Below are 24027 nucleotides of genomic sequence, written 5' to 3'. Positions count from 1 at the left end.
AGTTATCTTACTTGTCTTTGGTCTCGTGCAAAAATAACGAAATTTGTGTGGTCATGCTTTCGATTTTCAATACACTAGAAAAACTATAAGTCGAATAAGCCCACATATTAGGGAGAACGCCGGGCGGAAATCTATTTTAAGTGAAAACAGCTAGTTTTTAGACTTTATGCATCTTTATTAGCTTTCGTACTCAAAATTAGCTGTCCGTCGCTATTTTTCGCCGTTGTCACTAACTATCGTTTTTCCGTTCGTCAAATTAGACCTTTTCCTGTAATCCCTTTGATACCATCAGATAACGACGGCCCTTTAACAATTAGATTTAATGAGAAGAGCTCGCGATCGTAAACGTTGTTCTGAAGTTATATAACGTAATTGATAATGTATACATTTAAAAAAGCAATTAAAATGAAGTTTCAAATAGGACAATACGATAATTATTGTATCTGTCTCTTATTTACGATGGTATAGACCTTTTCCTTTCATAAATTCATGAAATTGAAATTATGTATCAATTGGACATGTTCGGGTATACCTGCAAACGTGAACGATTTTTCACTTATTGTCACAGGGGAAAAGCATATTTGTAAAACAGAAAAAAATAAAGAGCTGCGCCATGAGAGCATGATACGCTCGTCGTTTTTTCAAAGAATAAAGTTCCATAACTCCTCAATGTCATATCAGAAATTTATAAAAAAAAAAAACAAAAAAAAAAACTAAAGGGCGGTTATTTTAATAGATATAAACCAGTCATCAAAGTTTCATGAAAACTGCTCAAAGCACTTTTGAGTTATTGTCCGAAAACTGGAAAATCCCCCCTTTTTATGAATAAAATTGCATATCTTGGAACCGTAAAATCTAAAATTTATAAAAATCAAAAGGGAGCTTACGTCATTAGATATAAACAATTCACCAAAGTTTCATGAAAACTGCTTAAAGCTTATGAGTTATTGTCCGAAAACTAGAAAATCCCCCTTTTTGATGAATAGAACCCAACAACTCGGAAAAGTAAAATCCAAAATTTATAAAAATGTAAAGGAAGCTTACTTAAATAGATATCAGCAATTCACCAAAGTTTCATGCAAATTAGTTAAAGCGTTTTTGAGTTATTGTCCGACATGTTGACGACGGACGGACAGACGGAGGGACAGACAGACGGTCGAACGGACAAACAACGGTATACCATAATACGTCTCGGAAACGGGCGTATAAAAAAACTAATTAAAACGGAATAACTAGGAACTATTGTGTGCCTTTCGAATGTTACTGCGTAAAGTCCAAAAACTTTGACTTGTTCTTGTATATGTCACAAACACACGATACATACACGCACCTCGGTACTTTGTGTCTTTTGTGTTTATGTAACAAGTATTTCCTTCGAATTTCGTGCAAATCTGATGATTCAGGCAATTTCAAAACTGACTTTTACAGTTTGTTCTTATAATATGATGTCCCAACACCACTGTACAAGGTTAGGGGAAGGTTGAGCGCTTTCAAACATGTTTAATCCCGTCACATTCTTTAGTTAAAACAGTCATTGCCATATGTTGCTGTTAGTCATATTTGTTATTCGTGTATTGGTTTGTCGTAATTCAGAACGTTGGATATCTCGTTTGAAATGTTTTACTTGTTGTCATGTCAGAGCTTTTTATAGCTAACTATACGGTATTTATCTTGTTCATTGTTGACGACTTTACGGTGTCCTATAGTTCCTTGTATTCATGTAATTTGGCATATGGTGGATAATCGGCAATCATACCACATTACTTTATTTCTAAATACTAAAAATTCAATCTATTGTTGTATCCATGTCTAAAAGCTTGATGCATAATCTATCATTACAATTCGTATGCTTAAATCTTTCGAACTATTTTGTTATAATTCTAGATGAATGAATATAGAAAAATAATATCTGCAATTTTACTTTATTATATGATGATATAGTTAAAGCTTAGCACACACTTATTGAGAATGCACTATGCCTCGAATTCTTTTCAGTCCTCATAATGATATGAAATCTGCAAAGAAGAAAAAAAAAACTCTAATTATAAAAAGAAAATATATAAAGCGGTTAATTTTTTCTGTATTTGATTGATATAGTAATGTTTTATAATGCAATTAGTTTCATGTAACTATGTATTGCTAGGTCAAAAGTAAAATAACAAAAATACCGGACTACAAGGGAAATTCAAAACGGAAAGTCCTTAATAAAAATCAAAAGCTCAATCACATCTAACGAATGGAAAACATATTCATGACTTGTTACAGGCATTTCCTTAGGTAGAAAATGGTTTTATAGCTAGCTAAACCTCTCCATTGTATGACAGTCGCTTTGAGTTCCATTATATTGACAGCAATGTGTGAGCAAAACAAACAGACATAATAGGTAAAAAAGTAAAAAATATGGATACAGAATATATAATCTTAATCACTATAAAAACAAACTATGTTGTATGGTTCTTAATCAATTGAATGACGTTTGTTTTACATCCACTTGTAAATGATACATGTACATGCAAAACATTCGAAATGCGATAAAAAAAAACGGTTTTGCTTAGTCCAACCTGCTAAATCGTATTTCAGTTTGCAATTTTAAAATGTTACGTAATAGTCCACAGGAAGGCATATTGACATCTATTAATAATGTTCTTTTTATATCCAGTATACGCACGTGTGAACATTGAGCGCATTGAATGGAGCAGCACGGATGACAAATAAATTATCGAAAAACGAATACTGTTTAGCAAATCAAATACGGAATCCCGAAGTATTCCTGTCTAGGAATATATTTGGAACGAAAAGTTGCAGATACCTTAAAATTTAATGCGGAAAAAAACAACGGTAATGTTTGTGTATTAGACAAATCAAATATTTTGTATTGAACTTTTCATTTTAGACACTAGTGTATAACAAAAGTATCTGAATATTATACTCTTATTATTTTAATATAAAATTACAGAATAAAAAGTAAATGCTGTGCACTGCTATTCCTTAACAATAAGTAAACAAAGCAAATAAAGTAGTGTTTGCTACTAAATAAAGATAAAGCAGTTAAGTTTTTTTTAATTTATTTAAAAAAAAAAAAAAAAAACAAAGAACAATATCATGATTCCTATATTACGACTTCTATACATGTAATGCGATGATTTAAAATTAACACAAGTTAAAGCAAGTAAACTCACCACACATAGGTATCTTACAATATTCCCAACGTTTGGTTGGATCTATTGTATAACACCATGGTTGTCCGCTGTTGTTAGGATTTCTACAGTAATTATGTTTCGTTTTAAGCTTGCTAAACACGTGTTTGTGTGGATATTGCCGTTCCCAATGCTGACAGGTACGCCCAGTTTGTGTCAAACTAATTCGACCTTTGTATTCCGTACCCTTTGTGGATTTTCGACATTCTGAAATATTTATGAATAAATTGAGATGTGGTTTATACGTCATTGAGCCTGCAATTCAACGACAAAGCAAATGACGTTAATAGAACAACACACTTTAAGGTTGTCTTCAACAATTGATCGATTTCATTTATATTTTTTTTAACTGAAAATGGAATTTTCCCAAGCATCACAATCCTGATAATCGATTTGTCATTCTTCAGACAACATATGTGTATCGATTTTTATAACAAGCTAATCTAAAAGGAAGTGGTATGATTACCAATAAGACAACTCTCAAAATGAAGTAGACGTTAGCTACTTTAGGTCTTCTGTTGTGAAGGTTTTTATGGTCCTTTTTGTTGTATACTTCACAGGGGAACACTTGTTAAGGTGGGACTATGATTGTGCTTTATGACTTCTATATTGATAAACATGATGGTGATTTCCCTTCTCTCGTATGTTAAGTTCTTCTACGGTTCTTGTAGGTAGAAAGATGTCTGGGCATCTGGGGACTACATGTCGTTGTTATGGACTGGCTTGGCAGCGAGAGTGGGACTCGCGCCTTCCAACCCTTTTTAATGAAATAAATAAGACAACTCAATTTGCTGGTAGGAACAAGGATAGTTTAATTATTCTTTTCTTTTCTTTTTGATCATAAAATATCACAGTGCATAAATCATACAGATTAACAATAAATAACATTATCAGTTGACAATAACATATGTATTTCTATTTCAAATATTGCTTGAATTACCTTGTAAACTACGTTCATTCTATTTGTTATACATGAGTGAATAACCTCATGAAACGCAATGACTAAAATGTTATATCTGAATATATATATTTATATTTATATTTATTGAATTATATAGCAATTAATTTCTTTCTTTAAATAAGTTTAAGTAACAGTATATAACTTACCTTTTTAATGAAATAAATAAGACAACTCAATTTGCTGGTAGGAACAAGGATAGTACGGACAGTAGACTTATATTTGCTTTTATAGTCACTATTGAATACCCGACATTCTTGTTCCCCAGCCGAAATTGAGCTTCTTTTGCAAACGATGGAATTTGCTGCCAAAACATTTATTGCTTCATAATATGCAAAATGCATTTATTTGTTTTTGAAAAGCATCAGAATTATGTTTTCTAAAATTAAAAAGAATAATATTTCTGGAAGAATTTTAATTTCTGATCTTAATAATAAAAGATAATTAAAAATTTGTTACATTTTAATTATTATCTTGTATACATCAATCTTCGTATCTCAGCTGTTTGATTGGTTGTTAATAACATTCTCGTGTGCCTTAATGTATTACTGAATATTCATGATTCTGAGAATATGGTTATAACCTTGGATGTAATAGCAATTCGACATACATCTGTCCGGCAACCTAATAACCTTCTTTACGCGTGCCAAATAACTTATTTAATGAGGTTCTTGACTTTGTACTATTACTGATTATCTTGCATCTAAAATAAAGTTCGTTTTTCTTACGAATCTTGATCTATTTTACTCATGTATTTTCTTCTTATATCAACGAATTATTTGAAATTTATATTCCATTTTACTTTTCACTATCTTAAAAAACTAGAAATATATTTGTTTGTTTAACTAATATCTCCTTGATTTTAATTTCTAATTATTTCGAATAACGTCCTAAATCCTTTCATAACATTACCCCCTTGTTAGGTTTGAAATCTCCTGATTTCAATTTTTTTTTATATCATTTTTGTTTTGACACTATTAATATCCTATTTATTTTGTGTAAGGTAATTTTTATCTATTTAAATTTTCTGGCAATAAATGAAACATAAATACATACACATACATAAAAATATAAAATGCATGCACAATCATAATAAATTTTATTAATTAAACGGTACCAATCCTCTTCTGTGGATCTGAAATCCACCTGCGAAATATTGGAGATCTGTCTCTGGATGTACTCCAACTCGCGACAATGAGTCATATGGAGATCTGTGTTTTATGTACTCCACATGTAAGGGAATAAAAAAAAATCACTCCCTCTCTCTCTTAGTCATTTGTACCTCAGTGAATTTAAGTTAATATGTTTGTTATAAAGTTTATACTAATGATTTTATTTTTAGTAATTTTTGACTATTTATTTATAAGATCGGACTTGATCGTATGAATTCCTCCATGTTAATATAATGTTTACATTTTTTTTTTTTTTTTTTTTTTCATTTTTTTTATTTTACTTCATTGATGTTTTTTTTTTTTTATTATTTTTAATTCGTTTATTTCTCTACTCACCTTTGTGTGCGTTAGAATTGTTATAAAATCTGTTTTAAAGAAGTATATATAGGTTATCATTATAATCTGATCTGTTATTGAAGTTAATCTAACTATTTGTCTATATGATAGATTGTTCAGAAATCTCAACCTGTTTCTGAAGGCAAATGTTTAGAATAACGTTTCTTGATTGCTCTTGCGTGCCAAAAAAAAAAAATGTATTGCACTCTTGATTCTTTATCAAAACATATGTTTATATCTCTGACCATCTTACATTACGTACTTATCAACAAAGTACCAACAAAGTACCAACGCATGTTTAATTGTCTGACAAATTATTTTCTATTATAATCTCTGTCATATATTTATATAGTTTGCACTTCACTCTCTAAATTGTATTATGTATTTATCGCTTACTTTTCTTTAAATATCTTCGTCGACTACGCTTTTAATATTTTTTTCTTTTAGTTAAACGACTACAACAAAAACGAAAAGGATATGCTGCAATTGCTACATGTATAAACATCTTTTATTTAGATTGATTTAATCATTTTGTCCACTCGAGTAGACTATGAGCATGTGGCCTTGGGCTCTTATTTTTGCTCACTGATTGGGATTTTGTCTCCTTGACATTTTCCTCGTTTCCATTCTCAATTTTATTAATATAATTTTCAATTCCATACTTAATTCTTTTGGCCATTAATTAAGAGTTCGTGCTACTCATGATCTAGGTTAAATATGTTCTTGCTTTATTATCTAGTCTTGAATTATACTCTTTTATAAGAGACACATTATATTACGTCTCGAGTTATATTTTTCTAAAACAGACCTAATATTGCAAAAGTTAACCTTTTTCATTACCCATTGAAAAGGTCAGAACTGAGAAGTACACTTAACAAACGTAGTAACAACACCCTTGCCATGCCTACAATATAAAAGGATCGAAGTTAGGTACCGTAACTTCAAAATTATAGGCAACATAACGTTTTCGGCAGAAAGTAATTTTGTCACTACGCTGAAAGTCTTCCTCTTAGACAGTTCCACCAACGAATGAGATTGAATAGAATAAATGTGCAATGTTTAATATTGTCGTTTCTTCTTAAGACGATTTTGAATCACGGTTGAAATATATATTTGTTTAAGTGCGTCTGAAACATTACCATTTGGTTCCCAAGTGGGGGTAGATCTGTCTGCCCATTGTACCAAGTAATGTCTTTTACCTGATATTAATTTGGATTTTAATAATTTAGTTACTTCAAACCACGTGTTCTTTGTTGAGTTATCGTTGTTACTATTTTTAGTACCATCAGGTGTATTGTCTGATTTCTTATCAGAATTACTGTTATCTCTTTGTTTATTTATACTAGTATCACGTGTCTGTGATTGCTGTACTGATTGATCTGACGCAACTTTTGAATAGACTGGTGTGTCTGATACATTATTGTCGTCAGTCTTCTCATCAATACGCGGATCCGAATGATTATCAGCCTGTGGTCTGTAATCTCGTGGATCTTTGTACGGTTTTAACCTATTAGCATGAACTAACGGTTTCATCAATTTATGTGACTGCAGTTCACATATTTTGTACGTATCATTTGATCCGCACCGTACTATGTAATAAGGGCCCATCCATTTCGGTTCCAGTTTCTTTTTCTTACCGGACCGAATCTTCATTATTTTTAAATAAACATGATCTCCAACTACAAATTTTGGAATTTTTGACTTTTTATCATAATATATTTTACTTTTTAATTGCGCCTCTTTCATATTCTCTTTAGCCGTTTCATGGATAATTTTGACCTTTTTAATCAGTTCATCAATGAACTGTTTGGGTTCTGTTTCCATTTTTTGTGTGGGGATCAATTGAGTATCGATAGGTTAAATCATTTCTTTCCCAAATAGGACATAATAAGGCGAATATCCTATGGATTGGGTGACTGGCGTCATTCGAAATGCCATCATTACACTAGGCAACACTTCATCCCACGTGTCCTTTTCCAATGTATCCATTGGATAACGCTTTCAAGGACAGGGCTAATGTGAATTTACTCTTTCGCATGATGAGTTCGTTTGCGGGTAAATAGAGCCAGCTACAATACCTCACAAAGTTTACTCGTAGCGATAAGTAGCATGTTCCCTCATTATTTGTAACGGGGAACCATATCTTTTGAAGATTTCTTTATATAGCACGTCTGCTATATGTTTCGCCTCCTGACTTTTCAGGGGGAAGCACTCCGGCCAGTGACTCAGACTGTCTGTGACCAAGAGGATAACTGAATTCCCAGAACGGGATTTGCATAATCCTTCAAGGATATCGACATGAATACGTTCGAAAACGTTTATCACTGGCATAGGATGTAAGGGCGCTCGCATCTGTGGACTAGATTTTACTTCCTGACATGTTTTACACGATGTCACGTAATATAAACTTGTTGATACATGCCAGGCCAATAGTACTTAGCTTTTATAGCTTCATAACTCTTAATAACACCTAGGTGGCAATAATTATCGTGAAATGCAATTCTTATGCTATTTCGTAATTCTTCCGGTACTGCAATTTGTAATAAAACTTCTCCCCTCTTTGTTTTTTGTTTTGCGCGGGGTTGAAAAACGTGGTATAAAACTTCATTAAGCATTTCATACTGCATGCTTTCATAAGGAATATTTTTCTTTTTATCTATATTATCAGGTAATGTACCTTCCAATAGGTACTCATAGATGTATTTGAAATATGGACATTGTCTCTGTTTTATCCCTATATTTTTCGGAACAGTGTCTATGTATGCAATGTTATTAATAGTTGGTAATGTAGAGACCTGGGAATCTTTATGAATAAGTCTGAATGAATGAGAGTTATCTCAAAAAAATTGTCTTGGAGGAATAGGTGCATCGTTTGAAAGGTCTTCAGAATTTTATTTTAGTAAGGATTAGGCAATCAATTTTTTAAGAATATAATTTTATATATATTTTTTTTTTATCATATATATTATTTACTTGTTAAACTTCCGATTGTTTCATCCCTTTTTGTCAAACTATTCAATATATTTTTTTTTATATCAGATATAAATCACGAGAGCAATCAGTTGGTCAGTTACTCGAATTTAGTTAATATTACACTACAAATTATACTTATGTGTGTTATGCAGTAAATTTATTGACCAAAATGGTCAAAACCGGATCAACAACTTAAAACTTAAAACTTATAAAGAAATTTTGGATAAATATAGTTTTTTCGCTTGAATGTGGAAATCGTTTATTAGTGTTACCGTGATGATTTAAAATAGACAAAAATAAATAAAGATTCAGTTAAACTTTTTATACATTGCAATTTGCAATGAAAAAGCAATCACCACAAAAGATACATGTATCTAACGGTAAAGTTATATATTATATATTGTATTTGAATTGTCATGACATGTCACATTTTTTTTTTTTTTTAATTTCGTTCAGAAATATTCAAATTTGATTTTTGTTTATACAAATAATTTATTTACTTATTTTAATTGTTTTTCTTTTATTCTTTTTAACTGGTGTTTTAGTAGAGAGAGAAATATAGTAAAAGCAACAATCTTACCGTACATGTGAATACAAATATATACGAATTAAATTACTGTCCATAGATAATATTGCAACTTTTGCTAGAAAATATAATATTGTTCGTGCGTGATTTAATAGTCTCTTCTGTTTTATCCTTCGGGTTGTCACACAGTTGTGTATTGGTAACTGATTGTATCTGTCTCTGTAAGAATAGGACGAATCTTCATGGTAAAACATAGTTTTGTTTTGAGATTCAGGCTCACTGAATTGAGGTTTTGTAGTTGCTATCTCTCTAGTGGCGATTGGCTGGTATGATATTGTTCCTAACATCACATAGGTAAATTCTTATGAATTGGTTTATGGTACTGTTTGTCTTCTATTTGTGTACTATCCGTTTACTGAAATATTTTTGTGATAGTTTAAACTCGTAGCAGCAGTTGTTATACTCCTCGTGGTTGATAAATTTCTGTTTCCACCTGTGGTATTGAAAATTTATGCAAGGTCGTTTGCATCGTCTCTTCCTTTGTTTTTATAAAGAAGGTTCGAGTCCTCTACCAGTTGTTGTGAGTTGGTTTTTATGGTCCTTTTTGTTGTATACTTCACAGGGGAACACTTGTTAAGGTGGGACTATGATTGTGCTTTATGACTTCTATATTGATAAACATGATGGTGATTTCCCTTCTCTCGTATGTTAAGTTCTTCTACGGTTCTTGTAGGTAGAAAGATGTCTGGGCATCTGGGGACTACATGTCGTTGTTATGGACTGGCTTGGCAGCGAGAGTGGGACTCGCGCCTTCCGACCCTTTTTAATGAAATAAATAAGACAACTCAATTTGCTGGTAGGAACAAGGATAGTTTAATTATTCTTTTCTTTTCTTTTTGATCATAAAATATCACAGTGCATAAATCATACAGATTAACAATAAATAACATTATCAGTTGACAATAACATATGTATTTCTATTTCAAATATTGCTTGAATTACCTTGTAAACTACGTTCATTCTATTTGTTATACATGAGTGAATAACCTCATGAAACGCAATGACTAAAATGTTATATCTGAATATATATATTTATATTTATATTTATTGAATTATATAGCAATTAATTTCTTTCTTTAAATAAGTTTAAGTAACAGTATATAACTTACCTTTTTAATGAAATAAATAAGACAACTCAATTTGCTGGTAGGAACAAAGATAGTACGGACAGTAGACTTATATTTGCTTTTATAGTCACTATTGAATACCCGACATTCTTGTTCCCCAGCCGAAATTGAGCTTCTTTTGCAAACGATGGAATTTGCTGCCAAAACATTTATTGCTTCATAATATGCAAAATGCATTTATTTGTTTTTGAAAAGCATCAGAATTATGTTTTCTAAAATTAAAAAGAATAATATTTCTGGAAGAATTTTAATTTCTGATCTTAATAATAAAAGATAATTAAAAATTTGTTACATTTTAATTATTATCTTGTATACATCAATCTTCGTATCTCAGCTGTTTGATTGGTTGTTAATAACATTCTCGTGTGCCTTAATGTATTACTGAATATTCATGATTCTGAGAATATGGTTATAACCTTGGATGTAATAGCAATTCGACATACATCTGTCCGGCAACCTAATAACCTTCTTTACTCGTGCCAAATAACTTATTTAATGAGGTTCTTGACTTTGTACTATTACTGATTATCTTGCATCTAAAATAAAGTTCGTTTTTCTTACGAATCTTGATCTATTTTACTCATGTATTTTCTTCTTATATCAACGAATTATTTGAAATTTATATTCCATTTTACTTTTCACTATCTTAAAAAACTAGAAATATATTTGTTTGTTTAACTAATATCTCCTTGATTTTAATTTCTAATTATTTCGAATAACGTCCTAAATCCTTTCATAACACTTCCACAATGATCAACACATATACCACATAGAAAGCTATTAAAGGCCCCGAAATGACAAAGGTAAATCGAATTCAAACGAGAAATCTTGTACTCGTAAAGGACGATGCATGAAGTTCTATTACTGGACGTTAAAAATAATATTTTGAATATAGTATGAATTAGTTTCAACATAACATGTTCAAAAGCTGCATTCATTTTCTTGAAGTTGTTTTAAAGTGTATACGAATGAAAGTAACTCTTGCATATTTCAAAGTTTAAATGAATAGATTTATAATTAAAAAAAAAGAAGTTGTGTGTATATGCCACAAAATTATGTCGAAATACGCAGCTCTTGAGTAAAAAAGATACCATTATATAAAACTACTATATTAATTTATAATGAATTTATTTTGACTTAATTTGGAGAAAATACTCACCATCAACATTCTCTGGATCTTCAGGTGCTTTGTATAAAAAAAAATAAATACACTTTATTCTAATTTCAATTTCGAAGAATAATCCCATTTATATATTTGATACATATTTTTCCTTAAAGTTTGATAAAGATAATTTAAAAAGAAATGTATTAAAGTTCGTTCACATTGCCTAAAATATTAAATAGGATTATTTTGTAAACATATCAATGAACCAGTAAAAAAAATGTTATGTATCGCTTACTCTAAGGAAATGTGTGCAGATTCATGTCACTATATGACAGTCATATCTGCAAAGATCCGTATCGTTTACTGGGTAACAATCACACCAAAAAATAAATCTGCATATCATATTCAATACTACTGTTGTGATGTATTAAGACCAAAATCATTTAAGGACCAACTCCTGTCCCCGTCCAAAAAGAAATAATAATAAAAAGAAAAAAAATAGGAAAATTCTACAAAGACAACGGGTGTTGACTATTTATTGAATTCGATCGTAGTTCATTATGATGTGTTCAAAGAAAGCCTCACAAATAGTTCAAAGAAATATACACATGCTGAAATGGATCCTGTCCAACTGATCTTCAAAACACGATTTAACTTAAAATTTAGATATACATATACCTTTTGGTCTGCACATTTTGTTACCTTTATTTTTCATTAAAATTGATTCCATTCATGAGATTTAAACATCGTTAAAATACCGTTGGATTTTATTATGTAATAGGGTAACGAAAGTAACAAATTGCTTTCCAACAAATACTCTTTAAAATTAACACCCCGCATCACATGTTACGGATTTAACATCTCAAAGTTGATAAGATATTTCAGATTGCATTTTTATTCAAAATTGGATTACAAATTTCAGCGTTGATCAGATATACCAGCTATTACCAATGCAATAAATAGATTAACTTAAAAAAAATATGCAACTAAGTTAAGACACATTTTTATAAATTTAAAGTAAAAGTGTTATAGAAGCTATCACGACTTTGTTGATTGTTTTGGAAAATCCATGTTTTAACAATCTCTTGTACTTATTCTGTAGAAACAACCCCACTTTGGTTACTTATGACACATCAAGAAGTTGGCCCGGTAAGACTTTTTTTTTGGCCCAAAAATATAGCATTTTTACGAATTTGTTAAGAATATAAACTTTTAGCTAATATTTGGAAAGTAGAATATTTTTGTTACATAAATATTGACTTTTTTGACAATACAATGCACATGCATCAGGTACTAGCATCATGAATTGATGAAAAATTACTTTAATCTTCACAATTTTAGCATTTGTGCTAATATGTAGACAGTTTTTGTCTAAAACGGAAGTGACCGCACTTGTATTCAGTCTTAATATTTAAATATATGTTGTATTTGATGATAACACATAACATGTATGTGGCCGTTTATATTCTAGACAAAAACCATCTGAAAAATGACGTTTTATGGCATATTTGATAAATTATTTTTATATTCAAGCTGGAAGCGTGTTTAATGACAAAATCTAATACATAAACTAATTGAATTGACTGAAGAAAACACTTTTTAATTTAAAAAGGTCAAAAATCTTTTATCAGAAATACTTCAAATTTCAGGCCAAAACTAGCTGTTACCGGACCTTCTCCTTTCTGATTAATAATCAATTTTACAATTCTTCTATTATAATGATACTACAGCTCCAATTTGGTTATTCCCAGACGACTAACCGGTCTCAATCCTTTTGGAGTTCATGCGATCCCAGTTTTGTTTCTTACCTTGATTTTCTTGATTTTATTCGATTTACGAGATTTGATTATCGGAAAACAACTACTATCGCCTGAATTCATGACTTCCCGAGTTTTACTTATGACTTATGCGAAAAAGTTCATTTGATTTTAAGGATGTACTTAGGTGAAATTAAAAAAAAATCTAGGATTTAAAATTGATACTTTAACTTAGAAGAGCTTTAGTTAAGGAACAAAATAAGCTAAACATATTGATAGGTCATGGAGCTCCTTTTCGAGATATTTAATTTTTTTTAAATGGCGGGAAAAGGCTGTCTCGGGCTTTTAACTTCTATTTTCATCGGTGTTATTTTGGTGTTAAATCGAAGGAAAAGAAATTTAAGATCTGCTTAAATTTTGGTAAAAGACCTTTTATGAGCTATTGAAGTCTTATATGGAAAGACAAATATGTGTCATTGGGCAAACTATTTTACCCTGTACCGAAGGAAAAAAACCAAGGAGTCCGAACATCTGACAAAAATTCCTAAACCAGACCTAAGTACATCCTTAATTATAATTTCAAGTTCATTTTATTGAAATGGTAAGTACTATGGTATATTTAACGATTTTGTTTTGTATGTGTACTTATGTGGGCTTATTTTACACATCAATTAACTCCGTAAAAATAATAACTAGATTGTTTTATTTTTGTTTTGTTTACTTTACTTTATCAAATATTGACAAAGTTCAATAGGGCTTGGGTATATCGAATGTTTGTTACGAAAAACTTAAAAAAAGCTACCTTAAAAATGTTTTCAATGTAAAGTAATGGGACATACTGGCAACATAAATTAACTTTTGATACATTTCGTGTGTCCAAAGCGCGTTTCAGAATTGATCCTCATCTTGAACGCTCAAACTCTTTTTTTATAAACCAACATTGTATAAATAGGTAGAACCGTTAGGAACTATATGACCAAGTGAGATCTATAAGAATAGACAAATTCCTCCAAGGTCAACTTTGCATGATGGAGTAAAATATTAAGTTCAATACACACCAGTCAAAACCGTCTAAGGTCAAAAATCAGCCTTATCTGAGTAAGTTTAAATATAAATTATAGGGCAATTACAAAAAACATATTTCAATTGAAGGTTCTGCCATCACCGTACCCTTTGTTATGACAGAAGTGCAAGACAAAATCACTATATAAAACAGCTAATGTACTTACGAGTGCAAACATCTACACCATTTCCCTTGAACTTCTTTTTACATATACATCTATATTGTCCTCTTCGGAGACGACATTTAGCATTTTGATGACAAATTTGTTGTTTAACAACTGTCAAAGTTGGTTTCCCGTTTTCTCTGGAACACTTGGTTACAATTGTGCAGTCTGATGAAGTTAATTGCTTTCCAAGCTAAGAAAAAATTAATTTAAGTAAGTTGACAACCAGAAAATCTTTATGAATGGAAATATTATCAGCTTTTTAGTACCAAAAATTATTTGTCAGTTTGATGGAAACAAAATAATTTTTTACAAAATTAAAGTTCCCTCTACATTTACTTAATATATGAATAAAACAAAATGTTGCTAATACTCCTATGAAACAGTTTTGACAAAGGTCACCATACAATGTGGGTCGAGTCATACAAAATGCTGGTGGCTTTGTTCGGGCATAGCTTGATAACTAGTATGTTGTACTTAATGGAATTTGGTTTTGATGGCAGATCTTTAAAACTCTAAGTGTGTTTGTTACTAGATAGACCCAAATATATTGTATATTGCTGAATACAGTATGCTGATTTGTAGGTAGTTTTTGAATGTTGACTTTGCTGGTTTATTAACCCGTACTGCACATCTTCTTTGCTTGATGTCAGGTTCTGTTTAGTTCTTAAAATATTAATTAAGATTCAAGCTTATTAGTTAGATGTTATTGTAAATATAAGTCCCTTTCCTATACAATTAACTTTCAAGAAGCAGACTTTAAAACTATAAAGTTCTAATTGTTATAAGTAATGGCCGTTTAAGAGTTTGAAAGATATGGCCCTGTCCTAAACAATTTTGATTTTGTTAACAAAGAGAGGCAGTAACAAACTTCATGTCATGTATGTTTAATGTAATCAGGTGAAAAACGTAAAGGATCATCGGATTTATGTTATAATTGCCTGGCAAGGTATAAACAGAAGATATAGTTTTGGAAACAATCGAAGTTTTATGCACTTTGAAAAACTGAAGACCAGGGAATGCAGTTTTTATTATGTATGCATACTCTGTCACATGATTTTATTATACGTCAGGCATATGTGAAAACTATAAAAAAAATTCGAGCTTTTGATTAAGTACACCACAAGCGGATTTTTCTACACAATATTGTTAACCGAAGCTCGAATCAAAATAGGTGGAAGTCAAAATCAAGAATGAGGTTAAGAACATGCATTGAAAACCCAAATGCGTACACTCGTTAAAATGTCTAATAGTCCACAGTGTAAAGTGTAAGCAGATTGTAAAATTGCAAGACAGATATATTTTAATAATCAAGCAATTAGTGATGCGATATTTTTCCTCATACATACATTGCTACTTTGCCGGGGAGGGGGGGGGGACAGTTTTATTTAGTGTATAACCTTATAGTGAAATATCTATTTTGAGAAGCTTTGGCGTATCAAATCACATGAAGATTCGAAAACTTCTGTTAATCTTCTGTGATACTAAGTTTAAAGCAACTTGTAAGAAGTATCATAAATTATATGCTTTGTAATATTAATACATTTGAACAGACGAGGTTTTATTCGGTATTTTGATTATTTCAGGTCTTGATATAAATCTTCAAATTCCTTCCAAACGAGAATTAAACGTGCCTTAAATTTTAACATGAATTGATTCAACGAAAGTAAACAGTATTAGTTCCAGCATGTTAAACAATTTTTGGTATACTTAAATGTTACTTTGCACTGTTTCCGTTTTATTGACCATGTTTTCCCGTTCATAAATTCACAAAGAGAAAGGCAGACATACTCCTCTTAATTGGAAGCCTAAAAAGGCATCTCACTAATGTTATCACTTCTAATAGTTTACCAGTCATAAAATTCTCAAATCATTTGAAAGCACTAGGATATTTACACCCCAAATTATAAATCGGCGAAGCGAATTTTGCTTTTTAATGCTCTTCTTCATCGTAATTGATTTTTTTTTTAAATTACACACATTTTGATATCAGGGCTATTTATGAATCTGGTGTTGAGAAAAAAACCGTCTAGCATATTGAATGATAAGCCATTTATCTTTGATGAATGTTTGCTTTATCAAAAATTAATCGCAATACATAAATATATGTGTATACATACGGGATAGTATTCTCCTTCTGGTCCACGACATCCACATTGTTCTTTGGGCACACATTCATTTCCACTCAGGAGAAATCCTTCTTTACATTGACAACCTTCTGTATTTGGTAATCTGCATGTTAGTGGAGCATCTGGGTCCACACAAGTTCCTGGACATCCACTCCCAGAAGTAGTATATTCCATGTTATCTGGACATGTGAGTGCTAAAATAGGAAAATAACTATTTTAATGTTGTCATTTTAATGTTATATGTAACATTGCCATAAAAGCGGGAGGTTTGGCATGCCGCAAAACCAGGTTCAACCCACCATTTTTTTCTTAAAATGTCCTGTACCAAGTCAGAAAAATGGCCATTGTTATATTATAGTTAGTTTCTGTGTGTGTTACATTTTAATGTTGTGTTTTTGTTGTGTCGTTGTTCTCCTCTTATATTTGATGCGTTTCTCTCAGTTTTTAGTTTGTAACCCGGATTTGTTTTTATCTCTATCGATTTATGAGTTTCGAACAGCGGTATACTACTGTTGCCTTTATTTATCTTTTTTGACTGAAATGTTATATTTCTATCTCGATTCAGGTCTTCAGAATCGAAAAACTATATTATCATTGGAATGTTGCACACTACCTGGCACAATTTTTTACAATTTATATCGACGTTTAAATAAGTAACTAATTTTCAATATTTTTTCACTTCCCTTCTGAAAACAAATTGTGTAGGAAAAAAAAAGAAAATAAAACAATTACTTGAAGAAACATCATCACTTTCTCCTTAATTGATAAAAAATCATTGCATTAAACAACTTGAATACCGTTCATCAATACAACATATAATATATTTTGTAAACCAACTTATTTTCGCGGATACTTAATTTCGCGTTTTGCCATTTCAATTCGACTTCGCGGCGATTTATTTTTAGCGATGTTTTAATTTCATTAAATGTAATGTATTATCATAAGAGAAGATCGAAGTTTAACATATTTGCGACGATTTATATTCGCGTTATTTTTCTACTTGCAAAAGTCGCGAAAATTAATCGCTCGCAAGTAGTAGTTGGTTTACACTATTTGGTCAATTTGTACTCATATACACTAAGCATAAATCGACAGGTCTTCTTGGAAGGTGAATGAAATGCTTTTGGGTTTCAGTATTTTGATGAAAAAAATACACTTTTCTGTACGTTTGTAACGTCATTAAGACTAATTTCCTCATGTCGTCTCATGAAAATATGTAGTAATATGTCGAATGAGATGAAGGAACGAAAATAGTATTAAGATATTTGTGAATTTGTATACATACGACAAAAATCCCTTTTCCGCCAAGTTATTGATAAACCCATGTCTTCGCATTGTTCTTCATATCCCTCCAAAGACTCACAAATAGATTGCTCGAGTTCAGGTGATCCTTCTATACTACAGTAATTATATAGACAGGACTCATATAAATCCTTGGCCATATCCATATCTTTGTTCGCACAAGACATGAATGGGCTTTTTACATTTTTCGGATTCAATAAACCACAGTATTTATCGTCAGCGGCTTTACTGGACTGGTCTGCAGAACATGGTTCTTCTATTATAGGAACAACTACGCACCTGCAATATCATTTGATGATTTATCAGTTTAACCCTAGGAACTATTAAATCTCATTTTGTTTTAATATAATAAAAAAAAAAACACATAAAGAACATTTAAAATCGACAAAAGGATATCTTCAAAAATAACAAATCGTCACAAAGAAGAGAAAGATCTCTAAATGCTCTCTTTTTTCCCAAAAGTAATTTTTTTAAAGGAATAGAACCACTAATTCAGGCCGGTCGGAAAGTACATACAAGAAAGTAGTACATATTGTAAGCAAAATAGTTCCTACGCTTAGCTGTATCTGTGTCAATAGGTGAAATATTTGGGTAGTTTTGGTATTAAATGAAAGCTTGGGGACTTAGGATTGCTGTAGAACCTTTGTTGAAAGTTTCTTTTGAATTATAAAGAAGTATATAAAATTATAGTAGGAGGGCACATTTGCCCTGTTGTTCAGATCTGAAGTACCAGTTTTTGTACTATCAACCTTCCGGCACCCAGAATGCTCTAATATGCAATTAAAGGTATGTTGAATTTTTCAACAAACGTTAGGATAAGGTATAGTTTTGACATGAAATGACTGCTACTTTATTTGAACTTAAAACAAAATAGCCATTAATGCTTGAAATTGCAGAATTTAGCATAGAATGCATTGGGGCTCTGAATTAGTGGTTTTATACCTATTACTGAAAGACATGTGAAATTTAAATTTTAGAAATCATATCCATTACAATGCAAATTTGTCTCATTTGTTGTTAGTTATCTTGTTACATTATTTTTTTTTGTGTAACAATGATCATGGTGTCAAATTAAAGCCCTCAAATTCAGCCTTTTTTGGTCATTTAGCCGGCACACAGTTAAGATTTTACCTGAAGTTTATATTTTTGCATTAACTTACACTGAAACCAATGAAACATGGATATTATGACTGGTTGATAGTATAACTATAGCTTTTATTCAATTGATCTAGTGGGTGTTCATGTTTTATTAGGCTTCTCAGTGTATCATTTATTTCAAAGGAAATTGGTGTATACCTATATCATGTATATAGTAATTCCAAAATCCCACTTGAAATGCAGTTTATAATCAGTTTAGCAAGTTGTCTAGCTGTGAGATACATAATTTGTTCTTGTTGATCCATGTTTTTACATAAAAGTATGGTTTTTACCAAATCACTCTACTTTTTCAACATGTAGAAAAAAGGGGACACAATTATCAATTATATCTCATGTTTGGACCACTATATATATATTCAAGGAATAATCTCTGATAAAAAAAGACATATAGGTAAGAACATTGTTATTTGAGTAGATATAAACAAATAAGAACTGGTAAACATTGAAAAAGTCTCATATCTGTCATTATTAGTATCCATATGGAGTTTTCTATGTATAACGCATATGTTACTACCAGTCCAGTTTGAGCTTGGATTCATTGATATAGTGATATTCATTGAACTTAAGACAATAGCTTTATGTGTTTTTCTATGCTAGCAATAGATCATAGAAGGAAATTAAGTAAAGCAGTAGTCAATATAACAAGCTTGAATTCATTGATATAGTGATATTCATTGAACTTAAGACAAAAGCTTTATGTGTTTTTCTATGCTAGCAATAGATCATAGAAGGAAATTAAGTAAAGCAGTAGTCACTATAACATGTTTGAATTCATTGATATAGTAATATTCATTGAACTTAAGACAAAAGCTTTATGTGTTTTTCTATGCTAGCAATAGATCATAGAAGGAAATTAAGTAAAGCAGTAGTCAATATATCACGTTTGAATTCATTGATATAGTGATATTTTCTGAACTTAAGACAAAAGCTTTATGTGTTTTTCTATGCTAGCAATAGATCATAGAAGGAAATTAAGTAAGGCAGTAGTCAATATAACAAGTTTGGTGCTGTTATAGGTATAGAACCACTAATTCAGGCCCGGTCGGAAAGAACATACAAGAAAGTAGTACATATTTTAAACAAAATAGTTCCTATGCAAAGCTGTATCTGTGTCAATAGGTGAAATATTTTGGTAGTTTTGGTATCAAATGAAAGCTAGGGGACTTGGGATTACTGTAGAACCTTTGTTGAAAGTTTTTTTTTTTTTTAATTACAAAGAAGTATATAGTATTATACAAGAAGGGCACATTTTCCCTGTTGTTCAGATCAGAAGTACCGGTTTTTGTATTATCAAACTTCTGGCAACCAGTACACTGTAATATGCAATTAAAGGTATGTTGAATTTTTCAACAAACGTCAGGATAAGGTATAGTTTTGAAATGAAATGACTGCAATTTTATTTTAAATTAAGACAAAGTAGCCATTAATGCTTGATATTGCAGAATTTAACATAGAAAGCAATGGGGCTATGAATTAGTGGTTTTATACCTTAAAAAGTAACATGAGAATTAAACATATATGTCCAGCTAATGATAATATGACACATTACAATCAAGCAAAGCATTTTAGGTAAGTTATGTTGTTTGTTTGGTGAATCTCTGTTAATGAAGAGCAAGGAAAAGACAACCCATATTCTTTTGTTTACTTCCTATTCAATGAGAGTATCTATTACATATAATATCCAATTAAATCAAATGATAAGTAACAAAAGGACACATAACAGGTTTGAATTGTTTGTTAGCAATAGTTTGTAATGAATCCAAGCACATTTAAATCATATTTACTAGAACCACTTAGCTACTTGTCAATATAATATATATATAAGTTACCTTTAGCCTGGACAGTATGTCTTTTGTCTTTCATGTAATGTTTTTTTAATGTTGTTTGTCCTTTTGTCATTTATAATTTTACCATGGCCTTGTCGGTTTTAATTTAACTAATGACTTTTAAATGACTCCTATGTTTTTTGCTCTCTTTTCTTTATATCAATCTTATTAATAAAGTGTATATTTTAATGTTTACCTCAATAGCAGATAAATAACATTATAACTTATTAAGGATGTAAACTTCTGAGGAGCCAAACATTTCTAGAATTAAACTTTTTTTTCTTAGTCTGATGTTTATATGACTGTAAGAAAGTAACCGATGAAGAAAAAAGTATATGGTGGTGCACTTCCTTTTTTTGCTAAGGCCACTTGAAAGTACCCATTTTTTATGATTTTTCCATTTTTCATCAATTTGTACCCATTTTTGTGCTATTGTCATGAAAAAAATTACAATTTCACAATTAAACTTTTTTTCATACTTTCACTAAAGATGAAGTGGCCCAATCTGAATAAATTTAACTTAAAACATATTATAGGTTGGTGTTTATATTAGAAAGTTTTATACTATTTTGTTGCTTTTTCGTGTCAAATTGACCATGCTGTCAATTTTGTAAATTTCGGATTTTGCTCTTTTTTTTTACAACAAAAGGCATATTATTTCAACTTCTTTGTTTTAAATGATTAACAAAAATACATATCTAAGAGTTTGTTAAATAAAAATTTATATGGGATGTACATATCTTTGGTAAAACTCATTTGTTTTTACCCTCACATATTTTCGCAACATTTTGGCTGATGACACTTACCAGATTGGTTAAAAAATTTGATATTTTGAAATTCAAAAACTACTTATTGTAAGTACACAATTTGTTCACACAGTTTAGTTTGATTATAATATTTTTTATATTCATTGATATATTCCACTTGTATCACATGTTTTGGAAATAATTCCCGAACGAGATTTCAACGAGACTGAAACCTCAGAAGACTACATCCTTAAAAGAGAGCTTTTACAAAAATGGATAAGTTGCATTAACTTTTCACCTTTACACCAGTACGGGGAACTTTGCAAAATTTAAATTGTAAGTTTGGGATTGGCTTACTTGTTATCCTGTGTTTCATAGATTCCTGGAACTGTGTAGCTCTTTCCAATTAGCTCGAATTTGTCTTTCTTTAGACTAACATCCTCACCTGTTGCTGTTCTGAAATCGTCTTTCTTTCCGTTGCAATCACCACAAATACCAGTTACAATTCCCGCATATGTCTTTGGAACGGATACTGCCACGGTACCGACACCATTCCATGTTATCAATATGTTGCATTTTGTTTGTAGCCGTACATATCTTCCAGAAGTCGTAATTTCAAAGTTTGTACAAGAATAGGGAGTATAAACTTGAACGTCATTAACCTTATGATAAACAGACACATTATACCATTATAAACATATTGATTGCGAAAGACTAGCACAACATATATTTACAGGCGTACAACATGTACAAATGAAAATGAAAGAATCATTTAGCAACAGGTGAAAAAAAAAAACATGTAATTACTACTGATACTGCGACTGAAATATTGATCATTAGCTGATTTTTAGTATTTTTCATATATTGAAAGCGTTTATAAACGTTTTTCTAACGAAGAAGTAAAATAACAAATATACGGAACTCCAAGGATTATCCAAAAACAGAAAGTTTTTTATTAAATGGCAATTTCAAAAATGAATATGTATATCAGAACGATGATGCTTCTAGCAGTTGTTTTAAAGTAAATACATTTAATCATTATTTAATCTTTTAAAATTTATTACCGTATAATAACGTCTACGCCAACTGATTCCTGCTGGATGTGTGTCTCATTGGCAATCATTTCTCATCTTCTTAATTTTATATCAGTATATAGAGTATATCACTTTGTATTTTCGAATTTGACGGGATATACAGTAATGTACGTGTTTTTCTATGCGTCACACAAGTTTCGCTCGACCGTATTGTTTTGAAAAATAAACACAATATGTAACGGATAATTTTATTCTAGTTATTGTACAATTTACCATTAATAGACCTATTCTGTTGAGTTATAAGATATGTACCTGAATAACAAAACTTAACATTTTCATGATCGAAAAAATAGGAGGTGACTTGTATAAACTTTTTTTATCTTGTTTTGTCTATCTTTGTTTTCATCGCTATTTTAAGAATTTTTCCTTTGATCTTGCTGACTGATAATTTCCGTTCTCAGCGGAGTCGAGTGATATGAAAACGGAGTTGAGTGATATGAAAATTATCGCTAGAAACTAAGGGAACACGTGCCGTTGTCAAGGAAATTAACAATGTCTTCATAGGTAAAATAGCGAAAAACAGATTATCGACCTACAATCAGTTACTTACAAAAACGATGTTATTTTTATCTAGCCGAATTGTAGCATCTGCTAACTTGACCAAAACATATTGTGTATATGAGACTCTTGTGTTTGATCCACGGTCTTTAGTTTGCACTTGAACTTCAAAACCACCACATTTATCAATGGATGTTGATTTGATCATGGTATAGGTACATATTCCCATAAAGTGAATAACTTGTCCATCAAAACTTTTATAATGTGGATCTCCACTAGCAACACAGGTGCATGTCTCTGTAGTGAAATACAATAAATTAAAAAAAAACATCTTCAGTTATTCCATTACCTTTGCTACCAAAAAACACAACACAAATGAATTCATTGATAATTAGTTAAGTACGCACGATAGATGTTGATGGTTTAAACGCATGCTTGTGATCAAAATTTGGAATGCAAAGTAAAATGTCATGCTTATAGTTAAAAGGTCGTGTTATCTGTGGAATCTATTCCTTAATATAGGTCCAATCACATTTTTCATAATCAAAACATTCATTATAGAATATTATAATTAAAATCATATCATCAACATATTGCCAAATTGTATTTACGGTATTATAAATGTGTGCATTTAAACAAGTTTTAAACTTCAGCTGGCCCCTAGATAAAGATGTGTACTAGTTCAGTGAAAATGGACGTCATACTAAACTCCAAAACATATATTAAATAAACTAAAATTAAAAAAAACATACAAGACTAACAAAGGTCGTTTAACTGATACTAATAGTAAACTTATGATGTATTTGTCAGCATATGAAAAAAATACCATTAAATGTT

At 30.7% G+C, this 24027-nt stretch overlaps 1 protein-coding gene across 1 annotated transcript in view; it reads right to left on the bottom strand.

The window, feature by feature from the left end:
* Positions 1–1903: 1903 nt before the first annotated feature.
* Positions 1904–24027, bottom strand: part of LOC127723498 (plasminogen-like) — a 74409-nt gene continuing 52285 nt past the window's right edge. Inside the window, exons 2-7 of the mRNA XM_052230145.1 lie at positions 17852–18147; positions 16558–16760; positions 14441–14630; positions 11509–11535; positions 3180–3404; positions 1904–2015 (exon numbers count right to left, since the gene is read on the bottom strand). Coding sequence (XP_052086105.1) covers positions 1999–2015; positions 3180–3404; positions 11509–11535; positions 14441–14630; positions 16558–16760; positions 17852–18035 — 846 coding nt within the window. The 5' untranslated portion in view covers positions 18036–18147 and the 3' untranslated portion in view covers positions 1904–1998. The remainder of the gene's footprint in view (positions 2016–3179; positions 3405–11508; positions 11536–14440; positions 14631–16557; positions 16761–17851; positions 18148–24027) is intronic.

The sequence above is a fragment of the Mytilus californianus genome, unplaced genomic scaffold (genome assembly GCF_021869535.1).
Source record: "Mytilus californianus isolate M0D057914Y unplaced genomic scaffold, xbMytCali1.0.p SCAF_13, whole genome shotgun sequence".
In the NCBI taxonomy this organism is placed as follows: Eukaryota; Metazoa; Mollusca; class Bivalvia; order Mytilida; family Mytilidae; genus Mytilus; species Mytilus californianus.
The sequence above is the reverse complement of the archived record's forward strand: the minus strand, read 5'-3'. Positions and strand labels throughout refer to the sequence as shown.